Source organism: Mesoplodon mirus, assembly GCF_964341445.2.
Source record: "Mesoplodon mirus genome assembly, chromosome: 3".
Classification (NCBI taxonomy): Eukaryota; Metazoa; Chordata; class Mammalia; order Artiodactyla; family Ziphiidae; genus Mesoplodon; species Mesoplodon mirus.
Genome location: NC_138978.1, coordinates 134,812,380 through 134,837,069, shown reverse-complemented (window position 1 = coordinate 134,837,069; position 24,690 = coordinate 134,812,380). Strand labels below are relative to the sequence as shown.

The 24,690-nt window shown below is 34.3% G+C and overlaps 1 protein-coding gene across 2 annotated transcripts in view; it reads right to left on the bottom strand.

The window, feature by feature from the left end:
• Positions 1–24,690, bottom strand: part of RGS7 (regulator of G protein signaling 7) — a gene marked incomplete at its 5' end in the record, with an annotated part of 632,276 nt that overhangs the window by 124,288 nt on the left and 483,298 nt on the right. Inside the window, 2 exons of one of the 2 annotated variants that reach the window (XM_082612717.1) lie at positions 16,087–16,138; positions 20,819–20,925. In XM_082612717.1, coding sequence (XP_082468843.1) covers positions 16,087–16,138; positions 20,819–20,925 — 159 coding nt within the window. Of the gene's footprint in view, positions 1–16,086; positions 16,139–20,818; positions 20,926–24,690 lie in introns of those variants that run through there. The other variant, XM_082612718.1, reaches the window with a different exon arrangement.

Below are 24,690 nucleotides of genomic sequence, written 5' to 3'. Positions count from 1 at the left end.
TCACTGTGCAGGTCCTTCCTGAATTATCTTGTGCATAACAATGTCTTTAACTATCATATCATTGCATAGGCAGCTGCATATTGGCCACATGTAGCTAAACACCCAGCTAGCTATAAGTCTTATAAATGCCACCATGGTATGGCGTAACTGAGAAACACCCACGCCCAGTGGATCATGAAAGAAAGGCAAGTACAGTAGAATGGGAATAGCATAAAACTCAGTCAGAAGTCCTGAGTTCCAATCCTGGCTCTGTCGTTTTTAGCAGTAGGGTAGATTCTTTACCTCTCTAGTTCTTTGTTTTTTCTTGGTTTTGTTTTTTTGTTTGTTTTGTTTTGTTTTTTTCATCTGTAGAGTATGGCTAATAATACTCTGAAGACTTCCTGAGAGGGATTAAAGCAAATAATGTATGTAAAGTTATGATATAAGTTGTTAAGTGTTATTCAAATTTCTGATATACCATTATTTAAAATGTAGTTGAACAACAGTTCCCTCTGGGATAATCACCCATTGGGGTCCTGACTGCTGTGCCATTCAGTGGTGCTGGGAGCTGCTGCCAGGAGGGGAGGGTGTGGGGTATGCACCCAGCATTGTAGCTCCCAGACACAGGCTGGACAGTGCCCTGGGGTCCCTGACAGGTACCAGTGCACTACAATAAATGCAGCTCACGAAAAAAAAAAATGTAGTTGAACAAACAGGAATGATCATTCAAAATGAGAGAAAATGTAGAGACACCAGAAATACAAATATCAAGTTAATCAGACTTGGTAAACTAAATAAATAATGATTGCCCGTTTTTCAAACTATAGTGTACATCTGGAAGAGCTAATTAATAATGCTAATTCTCAGGTTGAAGTCTCAGATTCAATTGGTCATGAAAGAGACCAGGAATCTGCATTTTAAAATCATCACAGCTGATGCAGACAAATCAGGGCCACACTTCAAGAAACAGTGAGGACTTCCCTGGTGGCGCAGTGGTTGAGAGTCCACCTGCCGATGCAGGGGACACGGGTTCATGCCCCGGTCCGGAAAGATACCACATGCCGCGGAGCAGCTAGGCCCGTGAGCCATGGTCGCTGAGCCTGCGCGTCTGGAGCCCGTGCTCCACAACGGGAGAGGCTACAAGAGTGAGAGGACCATGTACCGCAAAAAAAAAAAAAAAAAGAAAAGAAAAGAAAAGAAAAAAGAAACAGTGAAATATAAAGCACTTGAGAGATAGCAGGTCCTAAAAATTCCATTCTCGTGACTTGCAAAGACACAGAATTAGTTCCTTGTTGGGAATTATGTTGCTGATTTTGCTTATTTAAAATTGTAATGTATTTCAATCCTTCCAAAATTGGTCTTTCCATACAAAAAAAATCATCCCTCATCCACCTGCAATACACATACACAAACATGAACACAATATATTTACATATGTATATCATACATAGCAGTTAATGGAAGATTTTCCCTGCTTAATATATGAATAAATAATAATGTAAAGATACAAAATAACAATGCTGACATTAGGCAGTTAAGAATTGAATACATTTTGCTATAAAATATCAAATATGTCAAATATGTTTCTCTTTTTTCATATCATTATTGGTAGCTGACAGGAAGAAAAGACTCATAAGGAAATGTAAGGATGGAGCCAAACCAGAAACCAATAAGTAGCACAACTCATGAGGTATGAATCTTCTCAATAGGCTTGTTTCACCACTTGGAGAGATAAGTGACATGATACTTCCAAGCTGGTGGCTTGGTTAACTGCAGTTATTTTCAGTACAACAGACAGCATTTCTAGAGATTGAGCTTATAAACTAGGCTGGTATTTCAAAAATATTAATATAGCCTTAATTTTATTTTGTAGATTCTATGTTTAGGACTTATTTTAATTTTCCATCTGGATAACTATATGTGTATTTTATGTAGGCATGATGCAAGTATACATTTGTAAACAAAAAGAACAAAGAGTGTCATTCATTATCCCCTTACACAAAGGGTTAAGTGGCAACCCACTGCAGTTGCCCACAGACAGTGTGCCCTGAGGGTAATTCAAGATGGAAAAATAGGATGAAGCATTCTGTGCTTTGAACATACAGGCTCCTAGATGGTTAAGATGCATGTCTAAGGAAGAATTTCAATGACCCCAGATTCTTGCATCTTCCTATACATAGAAAAGCACTAAAATAATTAACTTGAGATATCTGCTTTTTGGGATTAGCAGTAATCATTTTATGCTTGACTACATGCATTTCCCAGCCAGAAATTCATATATATATATTGGCTCCTCCCCTACCTCAGAGTAGTTTCTCAGAGCTATCTGAGAGGCTGTCTCCTGGGCTCTAGTCCTCAGTAAGGTCCATGGATAAAACTGAAACTCATTGCTCTTACATTGTGTGTTTTTTATTTCAGTCGACACACACAATACATTTAAATGTTTGTGCAGGATAGAAAGCCCAGAGATAAACCCATGAACATATGGTCACCTTATATTTGATAAAGGAGGCAAGAATATACAATGGAGAAAAGACAGCCTCTTCAATAAGTGGTGCTGGGAAAACTGGACAGCTATGTGTAAAAGAATGAAATTAGAACACTTCCTAACACCATACACAAAAATAAACTCAAAATGGATTAAAGACCTAAATGTAAGACCAGACACTATAAAACTCTTAGAGGAAAACATAGGCAGAACACTCTGACATAAAACACAGCAAGATCCTTTTTGATCCACCTCCTAGAGATATGGAAATAAAAACAAACAAATGGGACCTAATGAAACTTCAAAGCTTTTGCACAGCAAAGGAAACAATAAACAATACAAAAAAACAACCTTCAGAATGGGAGAAAATATTTGCAAAAGAAGCAACTGATAAAGGATTAATCTCCAAAATATACAAGCAGCTCATGCAGCTCAATATCAAAAAACAAAAAACCCAATCCAAAAATTAGCAGAAGATCTAAATAGACATTTCTCCAAAGAAGATATACAGATTGCCAGCAAACACATGAAAGGATGCTCAACATCACTAATCATTAGAGAAATGTAAGTCAAAACTACAATGAGTTTTGTAGTTTTGAGTTTTACTCAAGTTTTATTCAAGTTTCCTTAATTAAATTTTTAAAAATTTTCTTATATTATCCCTCATACCTGTCAGAATGGCGATCATCAAAAAATCTACAAACAATAAATGCTGGAGAGGGTGTGGAGAAAACAGAACCCTCTTGCACTGTTGGTGGGAGTGTAAATTGATACAGCCACTATGGAGAACAGTAAGGAGGTTCCTTAAAAAACTAAAAATAGAACTACCATACGACCCAAAACCTAAAAAAAAAAAAAAAAATCTTTCTGATGAACCCAGGGGCGGGACAGGAATAAAGATGCAGGCATAGAGAATGGACTTGAGGACACCAGGAGGGGGAAGGGTAAGCTGCGACGAAGTGAGAGAGTAGCATTGACATGTATACACACCCATATGTAAAATAGATAGCTAGTGGGAAGCAGCTGTATCGCATGGGGAGATCAGCTCTGTGCTTTGTGACCACCTAGAGGGGTGGGATAGGGAGAGTGGGAGGGCAACGCAAGAGGGAGGGGATATGGGGATATATGTATATGTATAGCTGATTCACTTTGCTATACAGCAGAAACTAACGCAACATTGTAAAGCAATTATACTCCAATGAAGATGTTAAAAAAAAAGTTCAAATTTAGAGAGGGATGTAACAAGTCATAACTAAATCACTGTAATATTTTATTTTCTAACTCACTAAAATTTGTATCATCCTTAACTAAAAATTCTAAGTTTATGTGTAAAGTCCATGGAATGATGTTAGCAAACTCTCAAACCAAAGGGCATTATTAATATGTATTTACAAATGGCATTTGAAGAAAGGACTGCTTCAATCAATCACACATAACTATGGATACTGGAACTATTTAACTATTAGAGATGATCTATTTATCTTAAATAATTAAATAAATTTGTGTGCAATATTCATATACATATGTAAAAGCATATAATATTTGGGAAAAAGAGTAAATAAGGTGTCTTAATCTTTGCATAAGTCAGGTAAAAACCAAACCATTTAATGGTTTATTCCTTTTGTAAGCAGCTCTTGCAGAAAACTGCCCTCAGGAGGAAGCCTCTTTTCTTGTCACTTTAGGAAAGTTATATTGTAATTAACTTTTATACCAGGCACCCCCATGCTCTACTCATCTCTGGCACAAGCACACCTTTCAAATCTTTTTTTTTTTAAATTGGAATATAGTTGATTAACAGTGTGTTAGTTTCTGCTGTATGGCAAAGTGAGTCAGTTATACATACACATATATCCACTCTTTTTTTAGATTCTATTCCCATATAGGTCATTACAGAGTATTGAACGTAGTTCCCTGTGCTACTCAGTAGGTACTTATTAGTTATCTATTCTATATATAGTAGTGTGTATATATCAACAACAATCTCCCAATTTATCCCTCCCTCCCCTTTCCCCCTGGTAACAACTTTCTTTCCTACATCTGTGACTAAATTTCTATTTTATAAATAGGTTCATTTGTACCATTTCTTTAGATACCACATACAAGTGATACCATATGACATTTGTCTTTTTCTGTCTGACTTACTTCACTTAGTATGATCATCTCTAGGTCCATCCATCCATGTTGCTGTGAATGACATTATTTCCTTCATTTTAATGGCTGAATAATATTCCATTGTATATATGTATCACATATTCTTTATCCATTCCTCTTTTGATGGCCATTTAGGTTGCTTCCTTGTCCTGGCTGTTGGAAATAGTACTGCAATGAACATTGGGGTGCATGTATCCTTTCAAATATGTTTTTCTCCAGATATATGCCCAGAAGTGGGATTGCAGGGTCATATGGCAGCTCTATTTTTAGTTTTTTAAGGAATCTCCATACTGTTCTTCATAGTGGCTTTACCAATTTACATTCCCACCAACAGTATAGGAGAGTTCCCTTTTCTCCATGCCCTCTCCAGCATTTATTGCTTGTAGATTTTTTGATGATGGCCATTCTGAGCAGTGTGAGGTGATTTCTCTAATAATTAGTGATGTTGAGCATCTTTTCATGTGCCTCTTGGTCATCTGTATGTCTTCTTTGGAGAATGTCTATTTAGATTTTCTGCCCATTTTTTGATTGGGTTGTTTGTGTTTTTTTTTTTTTATATTGAGCTGCATGAGCTATGTGTATATTTTGGAGATTAATCCCTTGTTGGTTGCTTTGTTTGCAAATATTTTCTCCCATTCTATGGGTTTTCTTTTCATTTTGTTGCTGGTTTCCTTTGCTGTGCAAAAATTTTTAAGATTAATTAGGTCTCATTTGTTTATTTATTTTTTTTATTTCAGAGGTGGATCAAAAAGGTTCTTGATGTGATCTATGTCAGAGAGCCTATTTTTTCCTCTAAGAGTTTTATAGCATCCGATGTTACATTTAGGTCTTTAATCCATTTTGAGTTTATTTTTGTTTATGGGGTTAGGGAGTGTTCTAATTTCAGTCTTTTACATGTAGCTGTCCAGTTTCCCCAGCACTACTTATTGAAGAGACTGTGTTTTCTCCATTGTACATTCTTGCCTCCTTTGTCATAGATTAGGTGACCATAAGTGTGTGGGTTTATCTCTGCATTTTCTATCTTGTTCCATTGATCTATATGTCTGTTTTGTGCCAGTACCATACTGTTTTGATGACTGTAGCTTTGTGGTATAGATGGAAGTCAGGGATCCTGACTCCTCCAAGTCCTTTTTTCTTTTTCAAGATTGCCTTGGCTATTTGGTGTCTTCTGTGTTTCCATACAAGTTGTAAATTCTTTCGTTCTAATTCTGTGAAAAATGCTATTGGTAATTCAATAGAGATTGCATTGAATCTGTATATTACTTTGGGTAGTATAGTCATTTTGACAATATTGATTCCCCCAAAGAACATGGTATATCTCTCCATCTGTTTATGTCATTTTTGATTTCTTTCATCAGTACGTTATAGTTTTCTGACTATAGGTCTTTTGCTTCCTTAGTTAGGTTTATTCCTAGGTAATTAATTAATTAATTAATTAATTAATTAATTTGATGTGATGGTAAATGGGATTGTTTCTTTAATTTCTCTTTCTGATCTTTTGTTGTTAGTGTATAGAAGTGAAACATATTTCTGTGTATTAATTTTGTATCCTGCAACTTTAATCACAAAATACCTTGCCTAACTTGTCAGTTCCGTAGATCAAAGAAGTCGAAGTGAAGAATACATAATTAACAGATGACCATATCTCTTCCCTGCTTCCCTTTCAGTAATCTCCTGATCTAACTCTGTGACCAAACTGTGTGAAAAGATAACATCTAGAGGAAGATCATGAGGAGTCCACAAGCCTGCACACAGTGAGGGACTGAAATGATTCTGACCCCCATCTCAATAATTACCTGAGATTACTTCTCTGTTTGCCTTTAAGAGTGTTTATGGCTGAGCAGAATTTTTGGAGGTGGTTTTTGGGGAGTGCTGAGTCCAACATCTCCCCAGATTGCTGGCACTCTCATTAAAGGCACCTTTCCTTTCTACTGACATTTGTGAGTATGTAATTGATTTTGTAAGCAGTGAGCAGCAGGACCCAATTCATTCAATAACATTTTTATCAGTACGTTTTGTGTCTTGAAATGACAAAAGCTTGGGACATTTTATAAAGGAGAACAATTTGTGCCAATATTTGTATTTTTAAGATGTCATAAATGCTTTAGCTGTAAAATTAAAAATGAATAGTCTTAGAAAATAAATTAGTTCTGTTTATTGAGTAAATGCATTTTGTTTTTAAGACATAATTTGTTGTTGTTTTTGCTAAAACTAGTTCATGGTGAATATTTAGTTTATAAAATAGATTATATTACCAATACTACCTTTTATAACTACAGTAATAAAATATTAAATATAGATTTTCATTTTTATTAAAAGAGATGTATGGGAGTCCATCATTTCCACAAATTAGATTACTGCAAAGTGGCTGGATCAGTAAAGATTTTCATTTTGTTCATTTTGTGGTTTAAACTTTTAATTATTCCAGATAATCTGTAATTTTGGATCATGATGGGACATTTCTGGTAAGATGTGACTTTTTATTTTTCTTTCTGAATCCACCTCTGATTTTGATCCAGGGCACATCAAATTAGAAATGACCACTGATCATGATAGCTTTTGGGAAAAAATGTTGGAACATAACATGTAAATTTTTTTCTTTACAGGTTTATAGTAGAACATATATAAAACTTAAGAACATGAAAGGCTTACTAGAATTCTGCTTAAACACACTTTTATCTTGTTTCTCTGCCCTTATATCATTTTCCAATCGAGGGTGCCAGGTTTCTCTCCCTTTCCATTCTAGGGCAGCTCCAAAGCTGCCTACAGGGAAATCAAGAGGAAAACAACAACCTCAAAAGACACTAATGGTTGCTTTTCAGATACTCTCCAAAGCCCAGTGGGAAGGGAGAACACATAGAGCAGAAAGAAGCAACTTTATGTTTTCCATTTCTCTTAGGTGTTGGCTCAGAAACCATCCCAGGATTAAATACTGAAGAAAAAAAAATGAAAGAAAAGCAGATACAAAGTAAACAAAAACAACAAGCTTGGTCATGATCTGTTCATTTTTCCCCCTATAAAAATATGCTCTCTGACTGTTGGTCCATCCTATAAGTAGCTTGGAAATTGTTACTGCTGAACAAAATAAAAACCAACAATTCTTCCAGAACTGTGAGAAAAAAAATTTTTTGTTGTTGTTTAAGCCACGTAGTCAGTGGCATTTTGTTATGGTAGCCCCAGGAAACCAATAGACATTAAAACCACAGATCCAGGAAACTCATATAACACCAAGCATGATTAATACCAAAAACACTATACCTATATATATCATATTCTAAATGCAGAAAACCAAAGACAAAGAGAAAACCTTGGACAAAGCTGGGGTGGGAGTAGGAGAGAACACCTTACATATAGAGGAGAAAGGCTAATAATTACATCAAATTTTCATTTAAAACTCTAGAGCAATCTTAAAAATGTAAAAAGAAGTATAATTGATATACTTAGACATGAGAGAAAATTGAATCATAAAATGCTCAATTAAAATCAGGGAAGGCAGAAAAAGGGTGGAAGAAAAAAGATAAAAATAAAGGAAGACAAAGAAAAAGGGAAATGAATAGAAAACAGTTACAAATATGATATATATTAATCCAACAATAATAATAATCACTTCTTGTGGGAATGGTCTAAATATAATAATTAAAAGACAAAGACTGTCAGAGTGTACTAAAAACTGGATCTAATTATGTGCTGTCTATAAGAAACCCACTTTAAATATAAAGACACAGATTATAAATAAAGGGGAGGAAAGACATGTCATGTTAACACTAATAAAGAGAAAACAAGAGTAGCTAAATTAATTTCAGACAAAGTAGACTGCAGAAAAAAATTATTAGGAATAAATAGGGGCATTACATGATAAAGGAGTTAATTCTCATGAAGACATAAAAATCCTTAATGTTTATGCTCTTAACAACAGAACATCAAAATACTGGAGGCAAAAAGTGAGAGACTTAAGGAAAAATAGACAAATAACTATTATAATTGAAGAATTCAACACACATCTATCTGTAATTGACAGATCCACTGGGCAGAAAAATCGGTGAAGACATAGTTGAACAGAATAGCACCATCAATCAACTGGATCTAGTTGACATTTATAAAATACTTCATCCAACAAAAGCTGAATATGCAACCTTCTCAAGTTCCCAGGTAATGCACCAAAGTGGACCACATTCTAGGCCATAAAACACACTTTAACAAATTATTAAAAATAGAAATCATACAAAGCATACTCTCAGACATCAATGGAATTAAGCCAGAAATTATAACAGAAACACAGTTAGAAAGCCCTCAAATGCCTGTTATTAAACAGCACACGTGTAAATAACATATAGTCAAAGAAATCCCAAGAGAAATTGAAAATATTTTTGACTAAATGGCAATAAAAATACAACTTAACCAAAATCTGTGATGCAGTGAAAGCTGTGCTTAGAGGGAAACTTATAGCATTGAATACATATATTAGAAAAGAATAAAGATCTAAAATCAATTACCTAAGCTTCCAGCATAGAAAACAAAAAAAAGAAAAAGAAAATATTAAATCCAAGGTAAGCTGAAGAAAAGAAATACTAAAATTTTAGAGCAGAAATCAATGAACTAAAAAAAAAAAAAAAAAAAGAAGTCATGAACTTGAAAACAGGAAACCAATAAAGTAATTCAACAAAACCAAAAGCTGGTTCTTTGAAGAGATCAATATTAATAAACCTCTAGCCAAACTAAAAGAAACAAGAGAAAACACAAATTACTGACATAAGAAATAAAAGAAGGGCTCTCACTACTGATTCCATTGATTTAAAAAAGATAATAAAGGGATATTATAAACAACTCTAGCTCACAGGTTTGATAAACAGATAAACCTAGATAAAACAGGCCAATTTTTTGAAAGACACAATCTACCAATACTGACACAAGGAGAAAAAGATATGAACAGGCTTACATCAAATAAAGAAATTTAATCAGTAATTGATAACCTACCAAAACAGAAAGCACAAAGCTAATGTGGTTTCACTGGTGAATTCTACCAAACATTAAAATGGAAGAAATAATACCAATTCTCCACAATTGCTCCCAGAAAATAGAAGAAGGAATACTTCCTAACTTACTCTATGCGGCCAGTATTATCCTAATACCAAAACCTAAAAAGGCATTACAAGAATGGAAAACCACATATCAATGTTCTCATGAACATAAATGCAAAGATCTCCAATGGGGGGGGGAGGGATAAATTAGGAATTGAGGATTAACAGGTGCACACTACTATATATAAAACAGGTAAACAACAAGTGTTACTGTATAGTACTGGGAACCACATTCAATATCTTGTAAAAACGTAATATGGAAAAGAATCTGAAAAAGAATATATGTGTATATATATATATATATATATATATACATGTGTATGTAATTGAATCACTTTGCTGTACACATGAAAACACTGTAAATCATCTATACTTCAATTTTAAAAAGATCCCCAATAAAATATTAGCAAATCACATCCAACAATGTATAAAAAGAATTATACACCATAGCCAAGTGAGATTTATTCTTGTTATGAAAGACTGGCTGACTAAAAGTCAATTAAGGTAACCCATCATATCAACAGAATAAAGAAGAAAAACCATATGATCATGTCAATAAATGCAAAGAAAGTATTTGAGGAAATATAGTACTGATTATAAACAAACAAAAACAAATAAGTAAATAAAACTCTCAAAAAACTAGGATTGGAGAGGAAACTCCCTCAACTTGATAAAGAACATCTACAAAAAACCTAGAGCTAACATGATAATAAATGGTTAGAAACTAGATGCATTACTGTTAAGGTGAGGAACAAAGCAAGGATGTCCCCTTGCACCACTCCTATTCAACATCTTACAAGACATTCTAGCTAATGCCATAAGACAAGAAAAAAGGAATTAAAGGTATATAGTTTGGAAAGGAAAATAGAAAATTGTCTTTGCTCACAGATGACAGATATTTGTCTGTATAGAAAATCCAAAGAAACAACTAAAAAACTCTTAGAACTAAAAAGTGATTATAGCATGTTAATGTTATAAAATTTGCTTTTCTATAAATCAGTAATGAGTAATTGGAATTTGAAATTAAAAATATGATGCCATTTACATTAGCACACAACTGTAAAGTGTACTAAATAAAAAGAAAAAGTACTTGGGTATAAATTTAACAAAATGAGTACTAGATCTTTATTAAAAGTCCAAATTCTGATGAAAAATACCAAAGAAGAAATAAATGGAAAGATAATCCATGTACATGGATAGGAAGACTCAATATTGTCAAGATATCAGTTATTTCTAATTTGATCTGCAATCCCAAATTCCAGCAGGTTATTTTTCAGGTATTGAAAAACTGATCCTACAGTTTTTGGAAAGCAAAATACCTAGAATATATAACATAATATTGAAGGAGAAGTACAAATTTAGAGGACTGACATTATCCAATTTCAAGACACAGTATAAATCTATAGTAATCAGGAAAGTGCTGTATTAGAGAAAGGATAGATCAATGGAAATAGATCAATGGAACAGAATAGCAGTAGCCCCACATAAATATAGTCAACCAATATTTGACAAAGGATCAAAGGCAATTCAATGGAGAAAGGATAGTGCTTTCAACAAATGGTGCTGGAACAAATGGACATACAAGATGTTCTTCAACTTTATTCAAAGACTCAGAAGGAACTAAAGTGAATAAAGCTAATCTGAAAAGGCTCCATTCTGTGTGATTCCAACTAATAACATTCTGAAAAAGGGAAAGCTAAGGAGATAGTAAAAATAGCAGTGGTTGACAGGGGTTCAGGAGGAGAGAGGGAGAGATGAACAGGTAGAACGCTGGGAAATTTTAGGGCAATGGTAGATACATGTCATTATACATTTGTCAAAACCCACAGAATGCACAATACAAAGAGTGAACTCTCATGTAAACTATGGACTTTAGTTAATAATAATGTTTCAACATTGGATCATCAATTGTAGCAAATTTAGTACACTAATGTGACATATTAATAATAGGAAAGAGTGTGGGTGGTACTGAGGTGGTTTAGGGGAATTCTCCTACTTTCTGTTCAATTTTTTGTATACTTAAATCTGTTCCAAAAATAGAAATTTAAAAAATTCTTCTCTAAAACATGGTTTTAGGAGCCACTAACACCTACTTCAAAAATAGACATAACAGGGACAGAGTCATCAAAAGTGAACAGCAAAAGTTTTAGGTGTTCTATGTAGGACTATTACATAGAAATGTAGAGGCTCTATTAAAGGTCTTATGAAACAAACAACGTAAAACTTAAGTGCCAAAGAGAATGAAGTAGGAACCATACTACACCACACAATTTTATTAACAGGATGAATATTTTGGAAAGCGTTTCAGTGTCTTAGGTCAAGAAACAAACTAATTTTTAGAAAAGTGAAGTTCTTCTATTTTCCCCCAAATCTTGAATTCTTAGTTTTTCAATATTATATATTATGGAATTATTAATATACAAAGATTTAAGGCATTGGTATTTTGTCAACTAAGATTTAAGACACAGACATGAAGTTATATATGCTATTAACTTGATTTTGCTCATGCAGTTATTTTAAAGTTCATTGATTTATTGTGTATTCAATCTCTCTAATTAATCATAAATTCCTTGTCATCCATCCCCAAAATGCAGTATTTGGTTATAGCAATCTTTATACCAATGTTAACTAACCAACTTAAAATCTGTCCCTGAAGGAAAAAATTACTATTTATCTCAAAGCTGCTGTGATTATTTTATGTCAGCATACAATTGCTATGATTGGCCAACCAGAACTCTAATATTATTTCAGCATGGTTTTCACAGGTGGAACTTAGTGATGTCTAGTTCTTAGGGTCAGTAAGTGGAGTCTCTCTCCCTAGGCCTGAAAGACCTCACAACATCCTGGAGAAAATACAGGCCTTTGGTTGAATGTTTTCTGAGGCACAACCATCATCCTACAAGATAATGCAAGTTCTGGACAATTTGCATTGTTAAAAGGTCCTTATGTTGAGAACACTTCTGACTTTCTGCAATTGTCATATGTTGGTCTCAGTTGGCCCTAGGATGAGATGAGTATGGCACTTGCCTAGGGGGCGAAAGTCAAGGGAGTGCCAAAAAACTCACTAATCAAGAAAAATAATACTTTAATGTAATATATGAAAAAATAAAACCGCAAAAAAATCTACAATTAACAAAATATAAAATTATTCAATAAAGATATGCTCCAACAGGGCTAGGATTTGGGTGAAGTGAGTGACGTGAGTCATACAAGTATAGGGTCAGCTCCTGTCTTTATTGGAAATTTTGATTTCTTGGGGTTCAAGTTCTATATGAACATTGGAGATTTAACCCTCAAAAGGAGCCAGACGAAAGACATTAGTCAATATGTGATCATCTGTAGGAACTTCAATGTGTGTGCTTAGAGATATCAGTGAACTTCCTGTCTCTTGCTTCTGTTTTAGTTTGCTACCACCACTACTGTCTCTACTTCTTATCACAGTTCTCTTAAACTTCCTCATGTCTTGGCCTCCAGCCCTTATTGCAATCCTTTTATACTAGATGATTCTTATGCAAATACACCTGAGAAGTCCATTCCCGACTCCATTTTAATTGGCTTGGATTGGAATATTTTTTTGTACTTGGGTGAAAAAATACCAGAAATCTCACACAACTTTATTTTCAAAGTACTGTGTTTTTTCATAGCCCTTTAGTCCATATTGCCTTGTCTTAGTCATTAAACATGATCAACATATTCTATTTTTCTACAAAACCAAGGTAACCATGGAAAAGTGTTTCTCCACATAAACTGACCTAAGAGGTTTATGTTCTGCAGAGGCTTCCTAGTAAGTTTGAATTGGTGATGGAAATAGACATTAGATACTAACAGAATATAAGAAACCATTCTTTAAACCTGCTTTAAGCAATAAACTCCTGTCTGCCCCAAGCTGTCTCAGAATAAACAGCCTAAGTAATCACTATTATTTCTATTGGGCCTCACATCCAACTACATCACAGTATCAACATCCTCTTTATAAGCAAGTGTTCACACTTTATAAATGTTCTTTATGTAAATGGTGGTAGAAAATTCGAAGTTGGATAATTTGAATTGCTTCTATACTTGTACCTAAAAAGAAAAATCATAGAAAACAAAGCATCATTGCCTGTAGGAGTGGAACAGTGTCTGAGATCATTATCATTTCACTTCCTTTCATTTTTTCTATAACTTTTTATTGAATATATTTATTCTTCACTTGTATATAATCCAAGCAAATGAGACATAAACAGGTATATGTTTATTCAGGGGGGGAAACAAATAGAATAGTAAAGACTATGCTTATTTTTAGTTAAAAATTGCAGGCTCTCCAGGTTTCAGAAGAAAGTTTAGAAGATGATTCCCTTTGAAATGGACACCAATAATAGCTAATGTTAAACTGAATGACATTAATAATTTTGAGATGACTGACTTTGAGGGATGTTCTGTAAATGATTTTCTGTGTAAGCCATGCCATTTTCTTGGCCTTACCACAGAAACATTAATCTACTGTGAAGTGTTGAAATATGAACTGCAACTGGGAACACTAACATATTTATGTAAAACACAAAATATGGACTGAGAGAACATTAAGAATAAGAATTTGCTTTTCTGTAAGGAACAGAGGCAGTTTATCTGTCAGACAATAATGACGACGACCGAAAACAATTTTGATTTATTAAGTATGAGAGGAGCAAGCTAATCTGAAAAGCGAATCCAGTTTTTTTTAGGCATATTAATTTGGGTTATTTCAACAATTTTAGAAAGTCAATATTATTATTTCTCCTTGAAAAGTGAGCAGACTGAGGCTCAGAGATGTTACATGCTTGCCCAAAGTCACACAGTTAGCATGTGGTACATCACTGTGGCAGTATCTGTGGTCAGGTCTGTCTGCCTCCAACACCTGGGTTTTTCTCCATGAGCTCCTTCTCAGGTGTCCAGGTATTTTCTCCACTAGAACTTCATACTCTTTGGTGAAATAATTCCCAGGTATCATCCCAGGTTGGACAAAATACATCACAAAGTTCTCCAACTCAGATCCACAAATCGGCAGGGTTTTTTTTTTTTTTTTTTTTTTTTTTTTTTAATTAACTTCTTTCTCCAAGTGCATCAGTTTTGAAGAATGTGTACCCTGGATGAAAAAAAATCAACATTCCCACTACTGGAAAGGAATCATCTATTCTCTCTATTAATGGTTCAGTATTCTGGTTTTCAGATTGTCTTCCATAAATTATGTTAGTTTGAATCTTTGGTTGGCACCTGACCACCCTTGGATGAACTATGAAATTCAACTTTCTGAAATGACAAAAATGAGGGATGACTCCATGGGCTTTCCTATGGTTTTCTTACAAAACGTCTCTCCAGGAGCTGACAAAAGCCAGATTGCTGTGAAGTTTCTGTCTTTGAACATGCTGGCACTCTGCCTCAAATGCCTTCTCTGCCTTGTTTCCTGAAAAGTCTCCCCTCCTTTAAAATCCAACTAAGATGCCCTCAGTTCTTTTGTGAAATCACTCTGGAAACCCTCAAAGTCACTCTCTTATTCTTTTAAACTTCCATATATTTTACACATACCACTATTATATTCACTCAGCACTTCATAGCAACTCCTTCTGTATAATTCCCTTTTCTCGTCTAGCCTATGAGTTACTCAACAGTGTAGATAAAGTCAGAGTCTCCTTGTTATCCGAGCACCTATTATAACACTTTGCATTGGAACAAATCCTCAATGAATACTTGTAGAAATGACATTTAAAAACCATACATACAATATTATTTTTGAAAACTGTAGCCTTCAGGAAGATGTAAGAAGACGAGCACTTATAAGGGGCCTATTTCCTTGAAGAGCTTAACTAAAATCATGGTTGTTGAACTGAGTTCATTCTAAGTTGACTGAAGTTGATTCACTATGAGTAAATTTCCTATTGTATCTTTTCTTTTGCTTGCATTTGGTCTTTCATGTTTAACAAAACCTTCTGCTTATAGAATCATAGGATGCCTCAAATAATAGTGAGAAAAATGGAGTCTGGGAAAGGCAAGGGATTTACCACAAATCATAGCTAAATAGGAGAGGTGAACTAAAACTCTGGCTCTCTGAGACCCATTGTTAGTCTTTCTAGTAGACTAAGGTGGTACAGAAAAATAGTAATAATAACCATTTTAAGCTTGTTTATAGGTCTTTCATCTATTCAGAAGAAAGTAATTTTTTAATAGTCACAGGGGGCACTATAACATGGAATAAGCTGCCACCACGTTTGGTGACTTTCCAAAGAAGGCCATTCATAAATTCAATGTTAGAAATATTAGTCCCATACTGAAAACTGTGGTTTTCTTTTCTCAGTGACAAATAATAAAATGCAAGCATGGGTTCATCCATACACACTAGTTGTCAATAATAAAATGAGGAGATATTGCACTGACCATAGTCTGTGTTTTCTGGCTCCCAACAATTTGATGGCCAAAAATAGGGTGTCTGTGGAATGAAAAGAAGTGGAACTTAGGTTAGACACATAAAGAATTAGTGGGGTTCCTTGTTTATGAGCTGTGTTTATCTTCAGCAATTAAATAGAATAATTTGCTAACAATGTATGTTTTATTATCCAGAAAAAGTACTCAGAGAGGTATTGTAAGGTTTTTCTTTTACATTTATTTTGCTAAGCAATTGTTCAGCTTCCAAATAGGTGCAGCACCAGCAGATATTTAAAACAGTGTACATTTGCTACAATTGTATGTCATCTGACAAAAAGGTAAAAGGACTGATTGCATTATTCAAATAAAAAGTGTTAATACACAAAGACTGAAAGCAAAGTATTATATTCAGGAAGACTCATGATGAGATATGTTTAAATTTAGCAAATTGTTTTTTATGATTTATGTATTTCATCATTGCCCTCAGTAGATCCAAAAGCTCAACCGTCAAAATCTTTCCTTAAGATTTGGCAATCATTTGCTTGGTTCTATTAATTATAAAATGCAGCTCTCAACATTATCTAGCTAGATTAAAACAACTTTTCCCCCTCACTTTAAAAAATATTTCTTGATAGAGACACTTATTACTCTAAATTTTTAAACTGCACAAGTCAGAGATGATTTTTTTTAAACTAATATCTTAGTTGATTGCTTAACAACATACAGATACATGATTCTGTGAAATTCTGGAAACTGATTGATGAAAGTACAAAGAAAATGTCTGATCAAGAAAACCCAATTATTATCATCAGCATGTTATATTTTCTGATAGGGCTTTTCTAGCCCTGATGGCTGGACATGCTTGGCTCTAGACCCCGAGGATACTCCATCACCACCAGTCTACTCTTTCAAACTGTTTCCTTGGATGATGATGGCTCTGGGATTCAATGGAACAGTGACTACAGACATCAGCCTTGTGGGCTTAATTATATTTATTAGTTAATTATATTAACAATCTGTGTGTAACAAGCATATTTAGGGTAATCTCTGATTACCTGTTTGATAATTCTGCCTTCTAGAGAGGGATTCTCAAGGAGGGGAAAATGGTAATTGGGAGAACTGTTTGAATCTCTGGGAGAGAGCCCTTCCAAACTGTTTAGGACTCCCAGGGGATTTGATTTATCCTCTATGCTTTCTTGGGAATTGCTCCAGTATTATAAAGAAGGCTACTAATATTAATTTTGTATATATATGAACAAAGTGACAGAATACATTTAGAGGGTAAAAAAGTTGAAGCACTAGATAAAGGGGGATATCAAGGCTTTATACAGCACCCCCTCCTTGGCAAATGAATCCACTTAACCTAGTCTGAGAGTAAAACTGGGTCACTACTCTAGGAGAACCATAGAGAAACAAAGTAGTTAAAAATTCCTTTCATGTGGGCTGCTAGCTTTTGAGATTTCTCATAGAATGCATTATTCCCTTTGGGTTGCTTCTTTATTTTGGGAGGGGTGTGTGTGTGTGTGTGTGTGTGTGTGTGTGTGTGTACGTGCACACATGTGTATGCATATCTATTTATCTAACTCTAAAAATATATACTCTAGACAGACTGGTCAGACACATACATTTTTTCTCAAAACCACAAGGAATGTTTTCAATAGCATTCTTATAATTTTTCTTTATTTTTCTATCATTTACTTTAGTGAAAATTTCCTGACTGTAAAAATAAATGAATGAAGCTATTTTATCCTGTGATATTATGTGGAAAATGTACAAAACCAACACTCTTCACTAATATTGCAAGATTTTTTTTCTAGGAAAAATATTTTGACTTATAGTAAAAGAAAATTTAAAACACAAACCCTTATAGTTGGAATTTAAAAATTTACTTCCGGGCCTCCCTGGTGGTGCAGTGGTTGAGAGTCCGCCTGCCGATGCAGGGGATACGCGTTCGTGCCCCGGTCTGGGAGGATCCCATATGCCGCGGAGCGGCTGGGCCCGTGAGCCATGGCCGCTGAGCCTGCGCATCCGGAGCCTGTGCTCCGCAACGGGAGAGGCCACAACAGTGAGAGGCCCGCGTACGGGAAAAAAAAAAAAAAAAAAAAAATTTACTTCCACAGTCAAACTAGGCTTTAGGACATTCTAATGTATGAGTTTCTTTGCTTTTCAGAGTTTGCTTCTTTAGCCGTGATAAAACAGATCCAAAACTGTCTAGCCATCGCTCGGTAATCTTTGGCACCTATACTAATGTGATGAAAGTCATGAAAGTGACCTGGATAATCATGTCAGAACTCAATTTCAGTTAGCTAAGGAGGATAAATTAGACAATTGCAAGTTTACAGTAAATACAAAAATCATATGATTGAAAAATTGAGACACATTTACTGCAGCATACCAGTGAAATTAAAGTAAGAGTTCTGTTTGCCTCAAACTCATGCCCCAAAGCTTCTTCATATTCCTAATGATGGTTAGAATCTCAATCATTCAGTGGAGCAATTGTAAACACAATATTGCAAGTTTCCTATTTTAACCCATGATTTTTAAAATCCTTCCATGGAGTTGAATTTCAATTCAATGTAATAAAGAACTTAATGCTGCTTGGAACCAACACAAAAATGGAAGTAAACACCTTGAACAATAATGTATTTTCTGTTATTAGAGCTGTTAAAATATAAACTAATTAATGCCTTGGTAGACACTGTAGCAGGAATTAAATTATCCCTGAATTTTCTGGGGTTTCTTTTGTTTGTTTTTAAAACCTTGGGTTTTAGATTGTATGGTTATTAGATTTATAAATATGTCATGTTTCTATCCTATTTTGAATGTGGATGTGTCATTAAAATATTTAACATTTAATATTTAACATTAATTCATGTAATTTAAAAGATTATCTATCATCTATCATCCATTTAGGGATATTGAACTTGATAATCTTCTGCCTATACCTAGTAGTGATGTAATTAGTTTATCATTTGCACTCATTCCCTTGCTTTGTTGTAAAGTTCTTTAAAAACAGTCTCTCCTTTTCTGCAGAATGCAGGGTGATCCATTCCCAGCTTTGCTCATCTTTGATTCATGAGCATGACAATAAAACCTTGTCTGCCTACTAACTTCAGTCTGGGAATGACAAAAGCAGAGTTAAAGGTTGTAAATTATACTAATTCAAGACATCACAACTAATTTTAGGCCATGTCTCAGCTAGTTTGTTTTGAGGGAAATGTTTGAATTAGATAATTGTCAACAGATAGACTATATTCAGTGCTTCCCTTATAAATATATTATTTTATACACAGATGATTTTACTTGTAATATTGATAGCGAAGATGGATAAAAGTTGGTATTTTTGTTAAAAAAATACATTTCATTTAGAATTTGTAAGAATTTTTTAGGCCTAACATTTACTTAGAGTCTGCATATGAAAAACTTGTATAAGAAAATAAAATTTTACGGAAAATGTAATACTGCAATAGCAAAGTAACTCCTTTTAAAGAATCAAAAAGTGTTAGTAACACATACATAATTTGTTTGCTAATCACTAATAATTTCTATTTATTAAAATGCTAACTTTAGGACCACAAGTTACTCTAACTTAATAATAAGCTGTTTTAAGCTACCATTACTTTAAATTTAACTCTATAAAGGATAAAGCTTCATTATTTTAAAGCCTTTTAAAATTAAGTGATTCAACTAATTTAAATTGCTTGAATACTTAGGTCAGTATCACAGTTTCAGGAGATTGCTTTATTTACTAGCTATTCAGTGCAGAAAGTCCTATGATTATTTGCCTTCGATAGATGTGCCCTAAGGAAGTGGCAGTGAGAGTTTTCTAGGAGGACAATGATCTTTGAGAACAATTTTTTTAAAACATATTCCCTCTGTTTTCAATTGCAAAGTCCAAGCAAGTCCTTAGGCATCTAAGTCACTTTATTTAGATATAGAACATCTAATCATTCAGAGCTAGTGAGAAGAATGCTCCAATGTCTAAAAGTTGGACGATGGGGAGAATCCTCTGAAAATACCTAGAGCTAGAGTTTGAACTCTGGCATTTTATGTGCCTTAATTTTTTGGGCTGGAATCTTCCAGTCAGTTACTAATGAACCATAATGTCTAATGAAATGTAGCATACACTTCAGGTAAACCACTGTAAACTCAAGTGTCAACTGAATGCTCAATAACTGAAATTAGAGTCCACAATCATTTCCTGAAAGATTATTCTTTATAGGTATCTCATTTGAAAATGACCTAGAATGACTCTTGTCAGTTTATAAGTTATCTAAGGTGGCTTCCTGTCTCAGATGAGTATATGCACGCAAAGCATCATGCATGTCAGTCTTCATAGACTTGTAGGTCTCAGACATGCAGAGGATATGTATTTATTAGCTAAATTCTATCCTGGAGTTTCAAGCGTTCCCATGACTATTTGCTTGGACTGTAGATGGCTCTGGATCACGCAGGGTCCAGAGTGTAACAAAGTTAGTTAATCTCTCAGCTTCCTTCCTAGCAAATAAATGTTACTTACAGATGAACTCTCTCATCTTCCTGAATTCCATTGTCACTCTGAATTTTTCTCAAACATTTTATATAAAATATAATTTAGATCATCACACAATTTAGCTTTCACAAATCATTAGATTCTAACTAGCTTAAGTCAAAGTAAAATAAGTCATAATTTTCAAAATTTTTGTAAAAACAATGAAAATGCAGGCTTGTTTTTACTGTTAAAGAATATTTTTATTAAACTTACTTGGAACCGGTAAAAGGTGCCATCATCCTTGAGTGTGAGGACATGATCCGAGATTGGAAAGAAGTAGCCATGGGCAGCCATTAGTGTTCCCAAATGGAGTGCCTCCACTGTTTCATGAAAATAAACAAACAAAAAAACACATATAAAAGCTCTCTTTAAAACTGTTGACTTATAGCCATGTAGAATTTTATCTTGTTCCATTTGAACACATTCTTGCATTGGAATTCTCAGCATCCTGAAAAACTTGTTTTTGTACTTCTTCTTTCAGCTCTTTCACATAAGGTACTAAGATGGCTCTGCTTCTTGATAGTGACTGTGCAATGACCAACAGTGCATGACGACCAGCCCATGAGAACATAAAGTTATGGAACATTGAAACTGAAGGTTTTTCTGAAATCACAGAATCTGGTTCCTTCATTTTATAGATGGGACATATTTTGCTATATGTTAATAATCTTCAACAAACAATTCTATTTGGCATTTATATAGCACTTTAAACTTTAAAAAGTGTTCTTGCTTGCATCACCCCCTGCCCTGTAATATGAATATCCAATACTATCAGCAATTTTTCTAATGATATGGATCATTACTAGAGGCAATGTTAACAGGCAATGTTAAGGCATCTAGAAAAATTTATGCTGCACTAAGTGAGCCTGCAGTCTGTGGTTGGCCAGACTGTTCTAGCTTTTACTACTCTGTATACAGTATTCTATATATGGACTATGTAGAGGTTTATATGACAATGAAAACATTATATTTTCCCAGTAGTCTGGGAAATAGTTAGAACATAATACTGTAATTTATGCAGTAAATTACTCTCCACACTCCCATGCCTATATTGGCTGATAATAAGATAATTGTTAAATTTTACCTGTGATGGGGTACTACAGTGTCCTTTTAAATTATTATCTAGCATCTTGCAAATATTTTAATTGGTAACTTCTTCTACCTCCGGCCTCCACTCCACTGGTCTTGTCAATAATAAAGAACAACTGCTAATCATCCTCTTTGTCATGTGTCCAGAGACTGTTATTAAGCGTCCCAGTCATCTTGTTCACACTCCCAATCAAGTCTCTCCCTGCATAGAATGTTCTTTTTCTGCAAAGGAGGATTTTTTTTCATCACTTACGCATCCTTTTAGTTCAAAGTCAAGATCTCCTTAAAGTCTAAGCTGCTTATAAGTATATACCCACATATTCTGTGATTCTTATTAAAGCTCAGGAGGTAGTGTGATATTGTGGGAAGAACAAAACCTTTGGAGATACTCACTAGCTTTCGTTACTTAAATTCTCTGTAACTCTCCTATCCATTAATAAAGGTAATAAACCCACCTTGCAGAGCTGGTATGAAAATCAAATAAGAATATATGTAAAGAAGAAGATGGAATAGTACCCTGTGCATAGTAGATACTCAACAGATGGTAGCTATTGTGCTTCTTCATTTACACACTGAATGATTTTTACTTTTCTTTAAAGTATTTTCAGGAGATCCACTTCCATAAATTTGCCTTCAACTAGGCTGAGTGGGGGAGCTGGCAGTCCTAAATAGCATCAGCCAGTTATGTCTTCTTTATGTGGATTATTTATAAAATTAAAATGGCAAGAGGATCTGTGAAGAATGCTGGCCTATAATAATGAGCAGGTGCTTACAGCCTTGGTCATGTTCAGAATCCCTGGGTGTTCCTGTCTGGTAGCACTGGGCAGAGCAATGTATTACATCTGTTTGGGGATTTCAAAGTCAGGTGGCCCACCTAGCTTGTTACAACCATCTTTATTCATTTTATTCCAGAAGTCTGTGGCCTAGGAAAATATTATTAGCACTACTTTCCAGAAAGGTAAATTGAATTATGGCACATGAGGAAATTTTCAGTGTATAGATACAAGAAAGGAGAACAGATGCCCAGAAAGATTAATAGTAAAGAGTTTCTAAACTCTAAGCACAGGGAAGAGTGTGACTAAAATAAAACAAAGAAACATCAAAAAACAGGTGCTAATGTGTTGATGAGGATTAGAAAAACATAGTGTAAGTAAATATAGGGAAGCTGCAGAAAAGAAAATCAGCAGCAAATGAACATAAGCAAGTTCTTACTTTTCTGTATTCAATAGATACTAATTATATGATAAATCATACATTTCTAGAGGGCAAGATGAATGTCTGCAGGTTTTCTTCACATAACACTACCATAATTAGGTCTGCATAAATGCTTGCTGAAGAGAATAATAGTGAATTAGCAAGTAATCTCGACCTCTTTTTTTTTGAGGTACAATACTCCGTTTTTGTTTGCTTTAATGATATATATTTTCATTTTGCAACCCTCCAAGAGATTCTCATGCTCCATAATTTTATTAATAAGGAAAATTGGTTTTGATATGTTTTTTAAATGGCTTGAATTCAATAGATGTACATTTGTGGCGGTATCAATAAGATCAAAATTTAGTTTCTGCATGGCCCACACATAGTTCTATGTAGAGGTCAAATCAAACTATTTAACTTAATATATAAGAGGACTCAACTTCTAACAAACCTTATAAAATGATTTCAAGGTCATTGGTCAAACAGTAACCTAGAGAGATTGAGATTAGACAAGTTACATGCTCTATCACAGGACCTCCAGAGAACATGACCAAGACAGGATGAATGGTTAGATGAAAATCAGGGCATCGGGATGAATTTTCTGTCTCATTTAAGGCTATAAACTTGACATGTAGCATAGCAGTAGCAAAAGTAGCTATTGAATCAGTATTTCCTGAATGAGTGAATAAGTAAATTTATGAATAAATTACATATGGAATATGAAAAACATATACTGCACAAAAAAACTAGTTATCTTGTGTTGTGATGATGAGCAGCTTAAGATCTGCCAAGATAATTTAGATGTTCATAATATCTTTTCAAAATACTTTTAAAGCTTTTGAGGTGGGACTGTTCTAAGTGTTTTATATGGGAAAAGATAATAGTGATATAAATGGCATAAACGCCACTAAGAGATTTTAGGGTGGGCTTGGGATAGTTTTCTCAAGGTTGAATTGTTTATTGTGAGTAATAAGCACGGAGCTACATTTCCCCATGATCCAGCTGCCCCTGAATCTCAGCATAGCCTTAATCTAATAAGAAGCTGGAGGACCACTGGCAGTCTTGGAACCAAGTGTTGAAAGAATCTAATGGGTAGTCTATCAAGATCACCCTCCCAATAATGGCACACCAGATAGCCCCACAACATTATGCTTCTTAGCAAAATAATTACGAATGAATCGTCTTGCACATGTGTTATCCATGTCACCCACACAACTGGATAAAGTTCAACAATAAACTTACCATTAAGATTCCAGTTTATTTTTCATTTGGATGTTCAAGCCATGAACAAACCGAGAAGTAAAAATGCATCTCTAAATAATTGTTACTATGTGAACAGAGTAGTGTAGCTTTGTTAAGCCTGATGTACTGATCACATTACTCCACCTCAAACCCTTAAACAACAGAATTATCAAAATCCTTTAAAAGTAAAAGGAATTCTGCATGGCGTAATTTGCTTTTGAATCACAACTACTTCAGAAAGTTAATAGGATAAAAAGCATACTATAAAAGAGACTTGTGTGTTCAGTTCTATATTTCCATATGTAGAAATATATATTTCTATATTCAGTTCTGTATTTATAACATATTTTCAGAACTCAGTAATATCTTCTTTATCCAGGGATCCCACAGCGGGTAATCTCAGCACCTCCTAAATATACCCTATAATTTCACAGTGATGGAACAATGCCTCTGAGTGAAGAAATAATAATAAAAAATTTCACTAAATCTTATATTTTTATTCCTGTCATGCATTTTTACTTTTATTTTATGTGTATATATTAGCAAGTGTGATTGTT